General features: G+C 40.3%; 1 protein-coding gene across 4 annotated transcripts in view; it reads left to right on the forward strand.

The window, feature by feature from the left end:
- The window catches only part of GALNT1 (polypeptide N-acetylgalactosaminyltransferase 1), a 122838-nt gene that overhangs the window by 88140 nt on the left and 13867 nt on the right, over positions 1 to 20831 (forward strand). For all 4 annotated transcript variants that reach the window (XM_053913455.2, XM_053913453.1, XM_071219541.1 and 1 more), the window contains 6 exons: positions 1928 to 2094; positions 7703 to 7910; positions 11782 to 11952; positions 13329 to 13446; positions 14693 to 14873; positions 15761 to 15900. In XM_053913455.2, coding sequence (XP_053769430.1) covers positions 1928 to 2094; positions 7703 to 7910; positions 11782 to 11952; positions 13329 to 13446; positions 14693 to 14873; positions 15761 to 15900 — 985 coding nt within the window. The remainder of the gene's footprint in view (positions 1 to 1927; positions 2095 to 7702; positions 7911 to 11781; positions 11953 to 13328; positions 13447 to 14692; positions 14874 to 15760; positions 15901 to 20831) is intronic.

Raw genomic sequence — 20831 nt, forward strand, 5'->3', positions numbered from 1 at the left:
TAGTCACCTTGGCTCTTTTCTGCTTCCCAATTCTCCTATAATAGTAAATAGGATTCATTTGGGAAAAGAGATCGTATATGACTTAATATGAATCAGTTAAGTAACACCAGAAACTTTTTCTGAGTCATATCCAGGCCATTCCTGACTTCACTGTCCCGTTCACATAGGCCGTGAGTGGGGCTATCACGATGCATCTTACCGTAAAAACATGAGTATCTTAGCTTGCAGGCCTATGATGTGCCTGCAGCAAAGTACTAATACACATACACACGTGTGTGTATATATATGTACATATCTCCACCGTTTATGACAGAACAGTTTTAGTGGAAACCTATTTTCAGAAGTATTATTTGGAATGCTAGGGCCACATTATTCCATAGCCTACATAACTAATCTTGTGGTCTGAGCTCTGTAGGCCAGACTTGTGGGCAGGGAGGTGTAGACAGGGTGGCAGACTATGTGGAGGCCTTGTAGTGGATCTTGGAGTGAACACAGGGGGGGAGAGGAGTGGACTGTGACGTGCCAGCGAGTCTATGGGTCTTTCAGGGCAGTAAGTAGACAGCGAGGTTACTAACAGCAGGAGATGGAGGCCGTACTGTGACAGAGTTTGGGAATGGTAGAGCGGTTGGGAGGGGCTGACACTGGATTTAGTGAAGGAGGAGAGTGGAAGCTCTTTGTTTCTCCTTTTCTCCTTGGATAGAGGGGGGACCAGTGCTGATGGAGCCCCTTTTAGTGAACTCTCCTTCCCATTTCTCCTTTATTCAACCCCTTGACCTTGTCAGCTTTTTTCCTTTCCATTTTCTTTTTCTTCCCACTGCCAACTAGCAGCCTTAGAGTGGTACTTTCAGTAAATGTGGTTGTTATGGCAGCTTCTGGAGAGGGGGTTGGTTGGTGTTTTTCTCATTTCTTCCCTCCTCTTCCCTTCCACTGCCTTTCCTATTCAGTGCCACTGACAGGTAATAACAAACGAGATTGGAGGTTGCTAGAAAGCAGGGAAAAAATGGAAAGAAAAGGCTGGAGCAGCAGTTAGAATTTGGGGATACCCAGAAGAGTTATATGTGTGCTTTAGGAGGGTTTATGTTCTAAAGCACATCCCTTGATCTGCTTACTGACTACTGTTACTGTTCTCTGCTAGCCTTTTATGTAGTAGTTTCATCTAGCCAACCAGATTGAGAGAGGAGACCGTGTAGCCTAAAACAAAGCGCTAGAAACACAGTTCATACATTGTTTCTGTGTGCGTGTATTTTTTCGTGTGTTTGGTCTTTCTGACGATTGCATTTCTAGACACTGCTTTCCTAAACAAGATGCGTGTCGATATTTCAGTACAGAGGAGCAGCGTTAGGAGCTGGGTCAGCAGGGCATGGACCGTGGAGTCCTCAGTCAGGCCTTGCCACCCCCTTGCTCCTTCTGTCCTCAGCTTCCATATATGACATGTGGCTCCAAGTACCTCAGAGAATTATTAGAAAGCCTGAGTGCCTAGTACACCATAGACACTCAGCGAATATCAGTTCTCTTCCTTTGTGGGAGGTATGTTTTTGTTTAGATTATTAAATTATGTAGATTCTAGTGGTTCTGAACTTTTTTGTCCAGCTGGATTCTTGAGATAAATTCAGTTTGGGGTTAATGATACAGCCTTAGTACATTCTCCGTTAAATTGAGTCAACAGAAAAACATTCATCGGGACTAAGTGCCTAATTTTAAAGAATTGACCTCTTTAAAATAATTCTAATTTAAATACATAACTTTAAACAGATAGTAATTTATTAAACATGCAACATTAACCAAAACTTAAATAAATGAGAAGTTACCAAGAGTCCCACCACGAGAGCAAAGTGTTTTTATTGTTTTATTACCCTTTCTAGTCTGGGTTCATTCATCGTGCTGTGCTAACAGTCCCTTTTTATAAAGGCATTTGCTTTGTCTCTAGGTGTAAAACAAAGGTGTATCCAGATAACCTTCCTACAACAAGTGTGGTGATTGTTTTCCACAATGAGGCTTGGAGCACACTTCTGCGAACTGTCCATAGTGTCACTGACCGCTCCCCAAGACACATGCTAGAAGAAATCGTTCTAGTGGATGATGCCAGTGAAAGAGGTAAACTGTAAACTGTAACGCCGATAGTATGCTACGCCTTTTGTCATTAATGATTTTTTAAAAATAGTTGCTATCATTTTTAACCCGTAACTTCATACAAACTTCTAATTTGTCCTAAAAATATGTGTGGCATTTGGACTCATTCACATATGCAAAACAATTAGACACTGTGAAACTGAAAATATTACTTTAATTAGCTTTTAATTTGTGTCTCTTCTTAATCTTGTTTTTAAAAAGAAGTAATACTATATAAAATGAACATTTATGCAGAATAGTGAATAAATCCACACAATTTTATTAGGACTTTCCCTGTGGGAAGCTGCAGCTCTGAATTATTGGAGAGAGACTGGATCTTGTTTAGAGCCATAAATGGAGAAATTTAGTTGCATATACAGTGGGAAGTATCTCTGACAGCAGAATGAGGCCTAAGCAGGTGAGCCCTAGTTCTCAAGGTTCTTATGTTTTCCCATTTTATTCCACTTCTAAATTCAGGAATGCTCTATAGCTAGGGGCATAATAGGATGAGGAAGGAAGTTAAGAAAAAATGGTATATAATGAGACTCTAATCTCATAATAAATCTTTCCAGTGACTCTTGTCCAAATAAATATTCATCCAAGAGTCTCAAAATTTTTCATGAGCTTAAAACCTCTCAAACTGTTTTATGAAGTACTCTTTTTGGAAAAATATATTAATTAAAAGTACCTCGGCCCAACTTTATATAGTCTGAATGCTTCTTGGAGATTTCACACTATAGGGTAATGTAGAAAAGGCTCTGGTTAGTCTGTCAATAAAGAAACCTGTTAAATTCAGAGTTAACGCAGCATTTCCCTGGCTTCCCCCCAACCTCCACCCCCAAGGCGAATATAATTAGGACCATTGGTGCCAAGTATTTCCCCAACATTCCTGAGCTCACATGACAAAAATTTGGAGGGAACTACAGAAAATGGCTCTCCCTTCCTTCCTTGATCAACCTTAACTTCTTGACCCATCATGTCAACCTCTTTTGCTGGTGTCTTCAAGTCCCTTACCTAATCTCTTATTGCATCTGCTGAGATAGTTTGGTCAACTATTATACCTTCTCCTTCCTGTGCCTACACTAAATATGTACATTTAACCATAATTAAATTTAATCAGTTCATATCATAATTATTGGGAACAGTTTGCATATTAATAACAATTCAAGTCATATTTGTAAGATTACAGAGTTATAAATGAAGAATAAGTTATAGTCCTACTTTCTCATATACCTTATAGTTTATCTCCCTGATTTAATTAATAAAACAGTTGATAATCATGTAAAAAATTTAAATAATTGTATAATATATAATGTGATTAATGTCAAAATTAGAGAGCCATTATAAATTAAGAATATACTTAAATAATTATTGTTGACAATAGGAGTATAAACCTCATGTGGATAATTTTTCGCTAGGAGTTAATCCTTTAAGAAAATTAACTCAAGTTCTTTTTAAGCAGCGATCTGTACAAACATCTATACTGCAAGTGACTTGTGTTTGGTTTACTCATATGCTGATGTTTGCCATATTAAATATTCCTCAAGGAGAGAGATTTTTCTTCAGATGAAATGAATTACTTCTCCATTTGCTCCTTTGGTTTCACTATTACTCTGTCGGGTGCCGGAGAAGGCTGTGTGGAATACTTTTTTGTAGGATGTGGCCTCATTAGAAAGACACACGTGCCCACAGCTCTACAGTGACAGTCACATTTACTAGTTATGTTTTCCCTTCCTCGTCTGTAAGACAGCACATGCAGGCAGGCGTCTGCTTCACTGCTCCCCTTGGGGCTCGTAGTCACTAAGCGAGGTCCCTGAGTGTTACCGCAGAACCCCCAGTCTGGGGTCTGCTGCTCCACTATCTTCTGCCTGGAAAGCCTCAGGAGCTTAGGTCACCATTTCTGCCATTTGGAAACCTGTAGACATTGTGTTTTTGTGTTTGTAATTGTCGTCTTGCTCTCCAGACTGAGAATTATCTAATGTAATTTTCTTTGGCTCTCTTGTTTGGGCCTAGGAATAGGAACCAGAGCAAGCTCGCTATTTTTAAGTAACTCTAAGTCTGCTTTTCCCTCTTCATGAGACACATCCAGTGCACCATCACTTCTCACCTCAAATGGTGAGGTAGACTAGCCAGTCTTCTCACATACAGTCTTACCCCACCTCAAGAGCCTTTCAGCATGCAAATCTGATCGCGTCACCTCTCTGATTAAAGTCTTTCCTCTAAGCCTTAGAGCACAGGGGGTAAACACAAGGCCCACAGGCAGAATCCGGCCCTCCACCTTGTTTTATCCTGCCAGGCACCTTGTTTCTACCCGGCAGCAGCGCTGAGCTCCTCACCCCTAGTTAAGGTAGTAGTTACCTTTATGCAGTCCTAAAATTACATTCGGCCCTTTGAAGGAAACCAAGAGGCTGATGTGGCCCCCGGTGAAAATGAGTCCGACACCCCTCCGTGCCTTGGAGGAAAGGCCTACGTAACCTGGCTTCTTCAGTCACATCTTGAACCACTCCCTTGTCCCCACAGCTCATCTCAGCTCAGATGTTTACTCAGAATCAAGTTATATTTAGAGAGGCCTTCCTTGACCTCCCAAGGTCAGGTTATATCCCTCTGAACACATCTCAGAACACTCTATCCTCCTGAACAGCTCTTAACAGAGATTTAATTGTTTACTTGTCTGTTTATGACTGTCTCCTGCCTGCCTTCCCCCATCCCCCCTCCTGACCCCCAGATAGACTCTACACTCCAGCAGGTCTCCTGTGCAACATTATCTCCTTGGTGCCCACAGCGCCTGCTACTTAGTAAATAGAACTGTTTAACGAATGAATGACTGATGACCAGTCAGTTAACCCTTGCTTTCACTTCTTTGTCTACTACACAAGCTTCCTAATTAGGTTGTGTAGCATGCTCAGTCTGCTCATGGCCTCAGGATACTTGATCTCACAGTTAACCTGCTGGGTCATCAGCAGCTCCATTTACTAAAGAAGTGTGAAGTAGGTGCTGTAATTATTCCTATTTTATTGATGAGGAAAACGAGGCTTAGCATAAACCAAGGGCTTGACCTCCTAACCGCTCTGCACACGTCATTACAGGGTCTCTGGTGGAACGGTTTGCGAGTCCCTAGTTCATGTCCGACGTTATGTGATTGTCAGCCAGGTTATCTTCAAACTTAGAACTGACAGAATGTTCCTAGTTCTGGGACGACTGTTGTTCTTCTCATTCTATACAAAAGGAAACAGGGGTTCTTAGTAAGGATTAGGAGTCAGATTTCTTAAATACTAAATTCCTTGTTCTTTCTACAGTTTTTTAGAGTTCTGGCTAAGATTTCTCAGATGTTGCTATGAGCAGTGAAGTTTTTTCTGACACTCACATTCTCTGACAACTTCACACACTCTGACGGAGAGATGCTTAGGTATCCATTTATAGGCTAAGAGATGTAGATATATTCTAATAAACAAGATTCTCTTACTTTGAAATGACAGTCACTTCTAATCATAATCACTTAACTCCTCCCTTCACCTTTCCCCACGCTCATTTTTCGTAAAATGAGGCTTGAATAGTTACTAATCTCTCACCCAGCCCTGAGTCCATAATTCTCTATCAACTGTCAGGAAGACACCTATTTCTTAGCTTTATTGCATGGAAGCCACAAACATATCAAACTAAGATGCTAAGAAAATTTGTGGAATAGTAACTTTTTTGAACTACTAGACCAAAGAATCACGCATTTTTTTCATTTTATTTATAGACAGGACAGAGTATTAGAGCTTTCAAAGATGTGAGATTCAGGCATTAGATTGATTTGATTCTTAACAAGCACTCTAAACGGTCTAATATTCATTTTGGAGAAAACTTACTGGAAGACATCGCTGATGGCACACCCAGCCCTGACCGGTCTGCAGGGCCAGAGTACTCCTCCCACCCTGCCACGGGAGGTTCTGTCAAACTCTGGACTTCCCGTCATTTTGTGTGTGTCGGCCCAGGTGATTCCGCAGTTCTGAATGGTGCTCTGTAGTTTCCTGCTAGGATTTCTTGCTATGGATGAAAAGTCAGGCTTCGAAATCCGGCAGACATGGCTTTGAACTTTGGATTAACCCCTTAACAAGCTGGGCCGCCCCGATCAGTTCATTGAATATTATGAGCCTTAGATTTTTGTCTCTAAAATATGTGACAGTCTCATAGCATTGTTGTATTAAATGAATTTAAATATGCAAAGAGCCTACCATTGTACTAAACAGACAAAATGATAGCTAGTCTTGCAAAATGTTTGCTTTTCTCTGGGATTGGCACTACCCTTATCTTTTTAGACTCAAATTATATCTTTCTGACCCTAAGACTTGGTTCATAAAATCACAGTGGTGATCCAGATAGGAGTTCTATTCCAGGTGTTCTTCAAATACTTTTTTAAGCCCCAGCATATTAGGAAATGTATTGGCAGCAATGGAAAGATGGATATTTTGGTGTGCGGGGACCCACAGGCCCTTTCTCTTTCACAGTCTGCATATTATTCTGGTCTTACCAGACAAGCACACGAGAACCATGTCGCTCCTGTCTGTCTTTCCCTCTCCACTATATAGGAAGTTTTTTGGTTCCCCCCTTTTAGTAATTAAAGAGCCCCTTAATACATATACCTTGATTTACAGATGACCTTCCCATTATTAGGGTCCTGTAGGACAAAGCTGGTCATCGGAGTCCCACTAGTACCATCCCAAGTTCTTCCTTCCCTGGAGAAATTATCCTCTCACCTGTTGTAGGGGGACTAGTTGGAAAGACCTTTGGCCCTACACCGCCTTCAGTAGTTTCTCTGGCATAAATGCCATGAAATAACATGATCTGAAAAATTCTTTCTCTCTGCTTTGACTAAGCTGAGCCTTTTTTGCTTTTTAAAGTCAATTATGTACTTTGGCAGCAGGGCATCCTTAGCTTAGGGTCATAACCTCTATCAGCACAGCTCCAGGGTAGCTATTAATTTCACATGCCCACTTCCTCTTCCTTTCCCTTTTCCTCTACAATTGTCCTTTCCTCTAAAACTGTTTTTACTTAGATCTGTTTGTCTGTTAAGGATCTCTCTTTGGTCTTGCAATTAAAATCCAATATTTCTCTTCTGAGCTTGACCTCACTTCTACCTCCTGATAAAAGAACTGCGTAGTCAAAGACTGTGTAATCAGTAAGACAATTAGTTTCTACCTTTGAAGAACTACCGCAATTTTCTGAACTCAAACAGCTACCGCATACTCCATTCCTTTTCTCTATTGTGGTTTGGATTTAATGCTCTTGAACTACATTCTTTCTGTTCCTGATCCTAAAGCATGATTAGAAAAAGCAAAATTGAGCCTGACAAAGAATTGCTTAGAGACGTGTGGTAACGTGCCTACCTCTAATTGAGCCTGAACCCAAAGGCTCTCCTAATTCCTGGTATAATGAGGTAGGGGCAGCCCTAGTGCTTTCTCTCAGGAAATACAAAGGCTCCCTATGGCAAAATGGGTTTGTGCGTCAGTAAATATGTGTTGGATGAATATTGCAGATCAAAATTGCTTTGCATCTGGATAATGCCAGGTCACAGTTTTTTAATGTTATTTTTGTTTTGTTAATTTTTCAGACTTTTTGAAAAGACCTCTAGAGAGTTATGTGAAAAAATTAAAAGTACCAGTTCATGTAATTCGGATGGAACAACGTTCTGGATTGATCAGAGCTAGATTAAAAGGAGCTTCTGTGTCTAAAGGCCAAGTGATCACTTTCTTAGACGCCCACTGCGAATGCACAGTGGGATGGCTAGAGCCTCTCTTAGCCAGGATCAAACAAGACAGGTAATTTTCTGGAATCTATAAATTTTCTGGAATCTATAAATTTGTTTCCTGAACTGTATGGTAAGTTGCAAAATTCTATATTTGTGAATAAGTACAAAAATAATTTCCTCTGAAGTTTCCCTTAAAATACCCATGAAGAGCACTTTAAACTAATTATGAAGGAGACCATATTCTCAAGTCTGGAAGGAATGTTTGCAAACTGTCTTGTTAATGAGAGTGGATTAGGAGGAATGTTGTTAAGATGTACACTCTGTATAAACTCTGTTCACCGAACGGGAACAGAACAGAGGAACAGTGAACTCAGGGAAGGTAGAATAAAGCTCTTTACTTGTCCCTACTCTGTAACGCGAACACTAGAGCTGGCAGGTCATCCCATCTCTGTGTACATCCTTGCTGGAACCATAGTACAGCAAGAAGTATAAGGGGATGGGAGATACATACTACAGCCTGAAATGCTTAATTGCATATTGAAAAGCACTATAATCTTAGACAATGCAGGAAGGACATCAGGAGCTGTGGATGCCCATGGCTGCGGTCTTCCATAATGCACACTTTGAAAAGAACAGTCTACTGCTAGGCTCTGGCTCAGTTCCTGTGTATCAGGAGAGCCCCTAACTTCAGTCTGCTAGACAGACCTCAACTAGTTGAATTTCTGCTTGTAATCACAGTTTGAGCTCGAGGCTGTCTGTGTCAACTTAACATTGAGCTTAGGTTTTAGCAGGCTGAACTTTTACTAGTCAAGTGGAGCATATTGCAGATCAAAGCCCCTACATCTTTCCTGTTTGTTAGCAATTCCTGGACTTAAATCTCTCCCCATTCAAAGATGAATAATAGGAAAAACCAGTATTGGGGAAATGAGAAGATACAGCAGCTTTAAGAAGAGTGTTGCCTGAAGAAGGGACAGAATATCTCTGTGAATTGTTTTCTATAAAGTAATTGATGACTGATGTAGGAAATAAATATTTACTTGTGTGAAGACAACATATAACCCTTATGGAGCAGAAGCCTGAACCTGTGAAGAGAAGCAGTGTAAGGTGACAACAGAAATATGAAAGGGGAATTGGCTGAAATAACAATCACAGCAAATTCCAGTTTGGGCTGTAGGGTAGATTAGGGATCCTGAATAACTTTTCCAGCTGGAAGGCTTGCTGGCTAAAATACAAAAAACAGCTTTAAATGCACCACTGACCTGGCGCCAAAGAAAGAAATTTGGCAGATCTCAAAATGAACTGAGAACAAGTGACCAGTTCAAACACTAAAGCCAGCTTTCGGTTTTTGCTGAACTTGGGGGACACTGAGCTTTTGCCTTGAAAGACAAATAGATGAGAGGATAGGACACAAGGCCAAGGCCCTGCCTAAGGTGGGAAGACGACGAGAAGACCGCTGTATAAACCTAGGACCCTGACATCTGGATCGCAGTGTGAGTGAGAAGAACAAATAAATCTCACCACACCAAAGAAAACTTGCCTGTTCCAACCTTGGTATGAGGTGGCGGGAGCAAAACAAATCTCTCCTAGGAATTTATAAACAGAATATAGAAAAATATTGAACCAACTCACCTTTTTTTTAATGAGACTAGTCTAACCTTGATAGGAAAACTAGGAAAGACATACATAGAAAATTACTTGAACCCACTCATGAATGCTAATACAAAAATATCACAATACTACCAAACTGAATACAATGGAAGGGGGTAATTATTTATAATATATAACACATACATATGTATATATAATATTATACATATATATATATATATATATATATATATCATGACCAATTGGTCTAGTTTAATATAAAACTAATTCACATAATACACTTCATTAACATATTTCTGAACCTGTGATTATCATTAAAACTCTGTGATCACTTCAGTAGATACAGAAAAAGGATCCATTTATAATTAAAAATACTTAGCAAACTGTTATGGAATGGAGATTTACTGATCTGAGAAAAGACAGCTTTTAAAAAAAAGCCAAAACAAAACCTTAGCAAGCAAACATCATATTAAAGGAGAAATGTTGAAAGTATTTTTTTAAAGATTTTATTTATTTTTAGAAAGGGAGAGAAACATCTATCTCGTACACACCCTGACCCCCCAACCAGGGTAAGCTCTGACTGGGAATTGAACCGGCAACCTTTCGCTTTGCAGGACGACACCCAGCCAACTGAGCCACACTGTTCAGGGCAAAAGTATTTTTTAAAAGATGTGGAGCAAGATAAGGATACCTTGAATCACTGCTGTTACTCAGGATTATTAGAAGTCTTAGGTTTTACAGTCATACAAGAAATAAATAAAAGGGTATAAAGATCAGAAGGGAAAAAAGAACAGGCGCTGTCAATTATAAATGATGTGGTTTTTTCTATAAAGAACATATATACGAAATAATAGAAATAATCTAGCAATGTTGCCAAACATAAGATCGTAATAGACAAGGCAGTTGCCTTCACTACACCAGCAAGAAATGTTAAACAAAGAAACAGCTTTCAGCAGTGTGGCTCAGTTGAGCGTCATCCCACAAAGTCAAAGGTTGCCAGTTCGATTTCCGCTGAGGGCACATGCCTGGGTTACAGGCTCAGTTACTGGCCAGGGAGCATATGAAAGGCCACCAGTCAGTGTTTCTCCATCATATCAATGTTCTCTCCCTCTCTTTCTCCCTCCCTTCCCCCTCTCTAAAAATAAATAAATTTTTTTAAGAAAAAGTTCCTTCTTTTAATTCAGTAATCTCCCACACTTAAAGCAGAAGTGAAAAATGTATATAAACAAGTTCATGTGGTACCTTAATAGGAAAAAACCATAAGGAACACAGATGTTTAAGAATTATTAAGAAAATTATTAGCTGAAAATGATTTAATGTGCAGTCAGTAAAAGTGTTATTTTTTTTTTAAACTGTAGAAATATTTGAAGTATTTTACATGTGCCAAATGGCTCTAGGTACTTTGGCTGTAGCATCTTTGCCACAAGCATTTTGTTGAGTAACTAACTGGTTTGTAAGGCAGTTTGCCATAAAAATGGTTAAGTAACTAGTTGATAGTTTGGGGGGTTTTTTGGTTTGATTTTATTTCTCCATTGATGAATAATTCAACTGTAGTAAAAAAGATAAAATGGTTAACGGTTTTGGTTTGTCTGTCTGGTTGATTGTCAGTTTGGTTTCATTTTTCCATTGACAAACTTCTTGCAGTCACTCCCATTTTTATGTCACTGTAAATCTTAGCTGGCCCTCAATGGTCTGTCCAGTGACGAGACGAGTAGACACAGTGGTGGGCTGAACACAGTCAGCATTTCTTTCAGATGACAGTGACTTGCCCCAAGAGTTGGATTCTTTTTTTGAAACACACTGCATTGGGAGGAGAGGGAGGCTGAGAGCCCTCCTTTGAGGTTGCAAAATTGAACCCACATTTCCCATAGGTAAAATCCACAATATAAAATCAGTTATTTGCCATGAAGCTACACACATTTTAAATAGTTTTTAAAAATGTTTACATTTTCATGTTTCATTATGTCTTAGTTTTAATGTCATTTCTCATTATTTCCTTATTATAGCCAATTAGTTACACATCAAGAATGCCTACGGCGAAGATGTTTTTGGCAATACTTACAGCAGAAAATACCCAGATATGGTGGTGGTTTTGTGGCAGATATGTAAAAGTATAAATGAAAAAGGGATGGAAGATTATCAGAAAGTTATAAATATGATAAATAATTATGATGTTAGCTTTGTAGGCTATCTCAGAAAACTTTTTCACCATTGGCTTTAACTGTCATTATAGAATGTATTTTTATTTTTAAAACACTTAGTATATAGTTGTTATAGTAGGCCTCAGAAAGAAAAGTTTTAAAAGATTTTTAAATTTGCTTTTATGATTTTAGGAAAACGGTGGTATGTCCTATCATTGATGTGATCAGTGATGATACTTTTGAGTACATGGCAGGTTCTGATATGACCTATGGTGGATTCAACTGGAAGCTCAATTTTCGCTGGTACCCTGTTCCCCAAAGAGAAATGGACAGAAGGAAAGGTGATCGGACTCTTCCTGTCAGGTAATTTGTCAAACATTTTCTCTAAAGTGTTATTGGCAGATGATCGTGAAACTTTGGGAATCATAAGGATTATAAGTATATTTTGAGAAGCATGTGGATAGCATATATGTAGTTAAGAGCCATCTTTCACATATATCATTACTCGAAAGACAGATTTTTCCCCCTGATCAATTAATAAAATTAGAACTTTTTGTTTATATAAATCTAGTGCACGTGAGAAATGGTGACATACGTATGTTCTTTAATTCCTATATGAATAACATTGTGCAAATCTCTTAAGTCAGATTTGTGCTTTAATTCAGTTGTTAAGAATAGTATTGAACTTGAATCCAACTACCCCTTAGTTAATTATAAGTGTTAATATGTTAAAATATTACTTAAAATTGAGTCCTTGAATCAAAATATAAGATTGTATATCCAGACTTGTACCATCTGGATGATAGTTACTGGCTGGTAAGGTTAAGAGAGCTTGTTTGAAATATAAAAATAACTAGAATCAACAAATGTGTAGAAAAGATTTTCCAATAATGCACTTCTGAATTTTCTTCTACATTTGATCATACAGAGATTTGTTTCAGAAAGGGATAAAAATCTTCCTGCTATTCAGAATCTTTAAATTGAGACCGTGAGCTCTCTGAGCCATCCTAGGATTTACTCCGGTTGCATTAGCCTGTTATTTCTGTAGTCGTTAAGAGCTCCTTCAGAACCAGGCTTGTAGCTTTCTCCTATCCTGGGCTTCTCAGGTCTGCCTCCCTGTGAATATTCAAGTCCTGTTCTGGCAAAGTGCAAGAGAGGTTTCAATAATTATAATCTTTTCCCCCTTAGCCAGCTTGAGTTCTTACTCAGTAAAGGGATTTTTCCACTCTTTTGATGACAGGTCAAGTCACCAACAAAGCCAAGCTTTCCTAAACATTTCATAAATGATGGACTTATTTGAAAAATCTGATAAAAGCTGTGTTTCCTCTAAGGAGCGGGGTGCATATGTGCAAACAGCAGATATAGCACACATGGCCTGCGTTGTTAGGAACTGTGGAGTAGGTACATTCAGGCGGAGAGGAGTTTCAGGGTGGATGCTCAGTCGGGGCCTGAGGACTAAGAAAGCTACTAAAGACAGGAAGAGCTCTTGGGACTGGAGAGGATGTCCAGGCAGAAGCTGTGACAGCACAGCCAGGGCACAGGTCATGTCTGAAACCTACTGATACAACTAACGTAGTAACAGAGGAAGCCCCTAAGGGCTGCAACAGTTTCTGAAGAGTGTTAGAATAAGCATTTATTCTGTAGTTGTTAACAATTACAAAATGACTTTTGAAAACAAAAACTGATTGTAAATTTTAAATTGTTACAATTAACAGTAGAGTATTATGATTGAATTTCAGAACACCTACAATGGCAGGAGGCCTTTTTTCAATAGACAGAGATTACTTTCAGGAAATTGGAACATATGATGCTGGAATGGATATTTGGGGAGGAGAAAACCTAGAAATTTCCTTTAGGGTAAGTTCCCTTTGAAAAAGCAATCTTCTGTTCTCAAGTATGGATGTGCTTTAATTATTCATGTTATTTTCTAAATTTAAAAAAATGCATTTAGTATGAGTTTAACCAGAATTCAGAACCTCCAGTCCATAAAATTTGGTGATACTATTAAGGGTTCATTATAAACTGTTTTAAGCAAATAAATTTAGTTGTCTTAATAATCTACCTATAGAACTTACACAAGATTCCCTATTTGTTTTTGATTTCTGTTATTTTCAAGGAAGTAATTCAAGCTCTGAAAACAATCCACATGTTATTTAAACGACACTGTGTATTCCTGAAACTGATTTTAGACACACATCTTCTAGCGGAGACCACAGGGACCTGCACTGTAATGAAACCAGCCAGCTCACTGCGCTCCTAGTGGACGCCCTCGCCCTCCTACGAAAGGAGAGCTTTGGGCTCTAGGTCACCTTGGAAATCCTATCCAGCTTTATCATTTTATGATCCTGGGAAAATACTGAGTATTTAATGAAATCAAAACTTTTCAAAATGTTTTAATTCTAAGCAGTCGGTAGATTTTTAACTTACGGAAAAATGCATTTTGAAAGGAACGTAAGGATAATTTCATTAAATACAGATGTGAAACCATACTTGCTCTGTCTTATCCCCATTTTATTTTTATGCTTACGAAAACAGCAAAGTGTGCTGTCGCTGTCTCACCGAAGAACTCGTGAGAGATCCAGTTTAGAGGCCTAGCGTCTATTCAATGTACAGGTTATGGCACAGGTTTGGAGGAGGAGGAACAGATAGGACTCCAGCTGAATACTCCATGGTCAAAGTTTTTTGACCATGAACCATATTAGTAAACACATTATTCATTATATATACAAAACACACCAAACATAAACATTTCATGAAACAGTGTATCTCTGTTAGCAAGTACTGGTTGCAATTCATCAAACTTGAACCTATGGTCCTTTTATGAGTCACGGTCTGCAGCTAGGAAAATACTGCTTCTAGACCTTGTGTCTTTTCTGCACTTAGCCCTCAACCTATGGTTTTGTAATTTACCCTTCAACCTCTGGTTCAATCAGAACCAAAAGTAGAGGTGTGCTCCTGAAGCAGCACTGGTTTCATAACCATATAACAGGAGCTCTGCTCTATGCCCTTGCTTCTTTGAAACGCCAGCCGTGAACTCAGTAAATGTGAGCACATTTCTTTTTGGCCAGTGTTTAAAACTAGTCTTTTGTGTTGTTGCTCTCAGATTTGGCAGTGTGGAGGAACTTTGGAGATTGTCACTTGCTCACATGTTGGACATGTGTTTCGGAAAGCTACACCTTACACATTCCCAGGAGGCACAGGACAGATTATTAACAAAAACAACAGACGACTTGCAGAAGTGTGGATGGATGAATTCAAGAATTTCTTCTATATAATTTCTCCAGGTTAGCATTATTTTGCGGTAGAAATACAAGACTAATTTTCTTGTTCCTGATCCTAATGCCTTCTGAGGAGATGTAAGAAGGGGAAGAAAGAAGCTTTGAGCAAAGGTGAAACACTTACCTGCATCATAAGTCATTGTAAGAAATAAATGAACTGACACACAGTATAAAAAGCACTTAGCAGAATGCCTGGTGTAATGCACTATTAACAGTAATAATAAATTATCCAGACTGGTGTTATAGAAATTACTGTTAGTCCAGGTTGGGGGTGGGTGGGTGTGTGTGTGTTAACCTAACTGAAACACTTACCACTGATGTGAGATGGCTGAGTATCTCAAGGCCAGTTCAGACCCCTGTAGTATGCTTCAAGGGACTGCTCTCTGGGAACTTTGCTCTGCTCTTCTGGGTTTTGTGGGAATAGGTCTCATCGGCTGTAAATCTGCCTTACAGTGTTTATCATTCCATCCTGTGTTTAATTACCACAAGACTGTCAGGTGGCAGGGTGTACAGTTCCGTGAGTTGTGTGAGAGAGACACCTGACTAGAAACAATTGTTCTGGTTAACTTCTGTTTAATAATTGGGCAAAATAAATCTTCATTTTTGTTGTTGCCTTAACATGTTAAAGTTCTCCGGTCCCTTCTGATTTATATTTGTATTATTAGTGTGTATATCATTCTCACATAAATTTAATTTTTCTTTGAAAAACATATACTACTGTATTTTCTTGTTTTATGCTCTGGGAAGTAGATTTGTGGTATATCACTTACATAGCCACACATCACCAAAATGGTACCACTTTTCCCATTCCTCTTGCTTAGATGTAATACATAGATAGAAATGTGTTGCCCAGTAGAACATTAATAATGCCACCCACTCGTTTCTTTCGACAGGTGTTACGAAGGTAGATTATGGAGACGTAGCATCAAGAATTGGTCTAAGACACAAACTCCAGTGCAAACCTTTCTCTTGGTACCTAGAGAATATTTATCCTGACTCTCAGATTCCACGTCACTATTTCTCTTTGGGAGAGGTAAATGAAAATGTTTTCTGTGTGATTACTACATTCTCATTTGTATATCAAAATCAGTAGAGGTTAAACTTCCAACACGGGAAGCTCTTCATATTAAAATTACATAACCACAAGTGTGGGAAAATTCTTGTTAGTTGACACAGTCTACCTCATAACTTAAAACTTTGTTAATTTTTTTGTTATATTTTGTTTAAATAAGAGTGCTCTACCTCTAGTCTTTCATAGTTGGACTCTTGTTACACTATATTAATGTCTTCCACAGACTTATTTTCACAAACAGGCCCATTTGGTTGAAACCATACACTCCTAAAGCTAATGTCCTAGTGCTAATGAGCCCGGATCAAGGCTTGAAGAACTTCAAAGTAAAGATAAATTGTGAAAACCTGACAAGGAAACTTGCAAGACCATTTATAATTAGTTGTACTTTTAGCACTCATTTTTTCCCCTTAGTGAGTTCTAAATCTGTTTGGGTGAGGAGGTTGGAAAACGTTGGTAAGCAGGTTTGTTTCTGATGATGCCTTTACTAGTAGCTCTGAGAATTCAGCAGCCAGTTTTCCTGAAACCTGAAATAATGTGAGTATTAATGTTTATAATTAGTTAACACAGTTAGTTGTGCTTTGGAGTTTGGCCTTTGCATCTCTGTGGGTGCCCATGGCTTAGGGCTTGGTGTGAGAGGTGCTTGTCTCCTCACCTTCTGGTTTAATTACCGGGATGGTCACGAGAAACCATTTCTTGTGCTCTGTTCCCCAGTGTTCCTGGACTGTCAGTAGCCACCCATTCTGCCTCCCAGCCAAGACTCTGCTCTGTCTACAGGGAATCCAAATGGGTCCTCTTTAGCCCAGGGGTCTGATCAAGTCAAGGATTATGTTAGTTTCCTAGGGCTGCCATAGTAAAGTACCACGAACTGAGTGGCTTCCACAACAGAAACTTATTGTCTAACAGCTCTGAAGACTGGAAATCTGAGATCAAGGTATGGGCAGGTTTGGTTCCGTCTGAGAGCTACAGGAAGAACTCTTCTCTGCCTCTGCCTAGCTTCTGGTGGCTTGCTGACCGTCCCGAGTCTCTGCCTCCATCTTCACGTGGCATTCTCCTGTGTGCACGAGTCTCCAAATAATACGTCTGTCTCCAAATTTTCCCTTTTTATAAGGACATATGGATTAGGGCCTGTCCTAATGACCGCATTTTAACTTGATTACCTCTGTAAAGACGCTGTCTCCAAATAGCATCACATTCTAAAGTACCAGGCGTTCAGATGTCAACGTATGAATTTTAGGGGCCACAGTTCAACCTATAACAAGGATTTAACGATGTGGGCCTGGGTTACAATTTTAGAAAACCTCGGTTCACTTCCAGCTCATGTATGTTTCTTGGGTCTGGTCCTCCAGGGCTTTTGAGTACGGAAGGATCTCTGCTCCTCAACCCTGAAAGTTTTGCTTTCCGCAGAAGGTCAAAACTGTGTTTGAGGGCAGTACATTACCCTCCCACCGTATCGAGCAGGGAGACCAGTTATTGTTTTGCAGGTCCTCTGTCTGCAGGAATTTGTCTCCTAAGCACGAGGAGATTGTGGAAAATTTTGTTCTGCTTTTCCAGTCCCAGCTTCCCGCCCATCTAGGACTCAGCAGATGTCCCATCAGGCAAATGACCTCGCATTTGCGGCTCTAGTGTTAATCCTGCCAGCCTCACACAACCAAAACACTGCTGTGCTCTCTCCCCGGGAAAAGGCACTTTTCGGGCCATGCCCAGTCCTCAGGCCAAACCATTAGCAAATGCCCTCGCACAGGAAGACCGCTGGTGGTTCTCAGCACTCCTCCAGCACAGGCCCTTCCCTTTCCACAAGTATAGTTCATCTTGTTCTGTTTCCATAGCCTCAAAATAAGGCTTTTGTAATCGCACTGTTTCCCCCCTAGATACTGGAGCAGAAGCTTTGTGCTGCTGTGTCCCACTGAGCAGCAGTGTTTCTCCTCCTCCCCCTTACTACAGTAGGGTACCCCGAATCAGTGGGCCGTGAAGATTCTAGGTCTTCTTTCTTCATAATCTTCTAATTCCCCACGGTCCCTCTTTTTATTAGGTCAAGGCAGTAATTTTCACAACCCAGTAGTGGCTTATAAATCACTTTAGCTGCTTATGACCACCATTTTTTTTAATAGTCCAGAGAATATATGAAAGTACGTTGCTTATAGAAAGGAATTTTGTTTTACTGGGTCAATCTGCAATTCATTGCAAGTCTTTATAAACTTTTAATTATGAAATTAACTTTTAAAAAGCACATGAAGCTAAATAGGAAAAATAATCCAACCTTTCTGTGACAGAAATTGACAAATTTCCTTTTGTAAGTCACAGCAGCAACTAATGACCTGTGTGGACAGAGCCACAACCAGGCCCCATCCCAGGGCTGAATCTTACTGACATTCAGAAAAACTACTGTGACCACGCCCTCAATTTGTAGGAGGTTGTCACCTCTCCATTCCTTTCATTCGGCCAGCAAATATTTGAGTACCTGCTGTGCGACAGGTACTGTCATGAGTACTGTGAACACAGCAGTGCTTCTGTGGGTCTTACAGTCTCTGGAGGAAGACAGTTGTTTTTAATATACAGTGTGTCAGGTGCTCTAAGGGCAAAGGGGATACAGAATGACTAGTAGGCGTGAGTACTAGTGCTGCTTTATGTAGGGTAATTGAAAAGGACCTCTCAGATCTCTTTGAGCAAAGATCTGAAGGAAGTGAGTGAGCACATGTAAATTTGGGGGGAAAGAGTATTCTGGGCACAGGGAAACACAAATACAAAGGCCCTAAGACAAGAGTGTACTTCGGCACATTCCACAAACAGCAGAGAAACCAGTTGTCTAGGATGGAGTGAACAAGGGGAGGGTAGTAGACAATAAGGTCAAGACCTTAAGCAGTACGGGTCAAATCACATGGAGCTTGTGGGCCGTGGTAAAGAAGTTGGGTTGTATTCTGAATAGATGAGAAGCCATAGAGAGACTGGAGCATACTTTCATTGGAAAACGATCACATTCTCTGCTATGTCAAGCAAAACTATATGAGAACAAGAGTAGAGCTGGTATATAGGTGACAGGAAAAGAATAGTCAAGGATTATATTAAGAGTTAGCCTGAGAACCTGGCAGTGAAGTTGGCATGACTGAAATGGGAAAGCCTGTAGAGCAGGTGCGGGGAGGCATTCAACAGTGTGGTCTGGGACATGTTAAGTTTGATCCAGATAAAGGTAATGGGTGGGCACTGAGTTGCATTTAAAAATCTGCAGCTTGAACGAGACGTTGGGGATGGAAGTCTAACGTTAGAGGTTGTCGCCATGCAAGTGATTTTTTAACCCACAAAACTTCATGGGATCACCTTAGTAGGAATGAATGCAGATGGAAAAGAGGAGAGGGCTAAGGACCAAGCCACAGTAGACTCCACAATTTAGAAAGTAGGGAGAAGAAATCTGCCAGAAAGGTTGAGAAAGAGTGATCACTGAAATAGGAGCAACCAAGAGAGTGATGTCCCAGAGACTAAGTGAAAGACTTGTTTCAAGAAAGAGAAAGTGACTGACCATTAAACACTTCAGAGAAGTCAAGTTAAGACGATACTGAGAATTGGCCATTGGACTGGCAAGGGAGAAGTTGCAGGTGTGCTCCCTCTTCCTGTGCAGATTGGTAGGGACACAATCCCTGATGGCTTTAAGGGACCTAGGGAGAAAAGGCAGTGGAGATTAAGAGTGGACGTGTCTTGGAAGAAATTTTGTTACATAAAGACCAGAGAAATGGGAGCTAGCTGGAGGAGAAAATGGGGTTAAAGAAGGATTTTTTGTTAATTTTTGCTGTGATGAAACTGTGTGCTAATGCAAGTTACCCAAAAAAAGAAAATGCGAATATGCTAAAATCAAGCTACTGATTGCTGGAGTCATGTGGGAGGCAGAGGGGAGGCAACGGTGCGGGTGCGGCAGGGGGAGAAGGTGAGAGAATGGGACTAGTGCAGGTCAATGGTAGATTTGGGGGGAGAAGCTGGTAGTTTGTGGTGGAAGAGTGAGGAAGTTCTCTAATGACTTCTGTTTCCTGAGATAAGAGTGAAGAGGTGGTTTGGGGTAGGGGGCGGGGATGGGGTTGGAGAAAGAGGAAACTGGGAAATGGGGGAGCAAATGGATCACAGGGAGCCAGATGGTGGTGTGTCAGAGGGAAAGCATTCTACCTGGGCCTGTTTCTCTGGCACCAGGGCAGGCAGCCTCCCGTGTTCATCCTCACTAGTTACTGAGGCTGCTTCAGGGCTGCAAGTTCCCTGCCTCTGACCTTTGTTGTGATTTAAGCAATTTACCCTCAAACAAGTGAGGGGTACACAGAGTTTCTTGCCTCGTTAATGAGCATCTGTTCCCTTTGCCGTAGCATCATTCCATTTGAGAAAAACCCGGGGAAGGCACTGTGCCATGGGAAGATTTATAGCAGTTGCTCCTATAACTTGCCTTTAGAATACAGAATGAAAAGGTGTGTTTTTCCTTTAAACTGACCCAATTTCGGACAACACCTAGTCATTGTTAGCTGGGCCAGAATATAGGCATGTTACAAAGAGTCGCTTGTCTAACCCATAGCAGACGATTGCCAAGGCAAACTGCTTTTTACCTGCTTCTTGCCAGCTGGCTTTCTGTATAAAGAACAGCCTTAACCCTCTGTGGCCTGCTTGTTCTTAAGTGAGCAGCTGGTCTTGAGCTTGTCTGCCCGTGTAGCAGGCCACTCTCTCCAGATGGAGGCTCTGATTTCTGGGGCCGTGTGGTTCTCAAGATTGAGATCATAGCTCCACCTCTGTGGGCCCTCCTTCATTACAGACTGGAATTTAGACTTTCAAGGATCTTTTGTCATACTTCAAGGGCCTAGGGAAGCCTGAAATCATACGATTTTAGAGTGCAAAAGATAGAGACTTAGTCTCTGGTTTCACTGAGCCCA

The sequence above is a fragment of the Desmodus rotundus genome, chromosome 10 (genome assembly GCF_022682495.2).
Source record: "Desmodus rotundus isolate HL8 chromosome 10, HLdesRot8A.1, whole genome shotgun sequence".
Taxonomy (NCBI): Eukaryota; Metazoa; Chordata; class Mammalia; order Chiroptera; family Phyllostomidae; genus Desmodus; species Desmodus rotundus.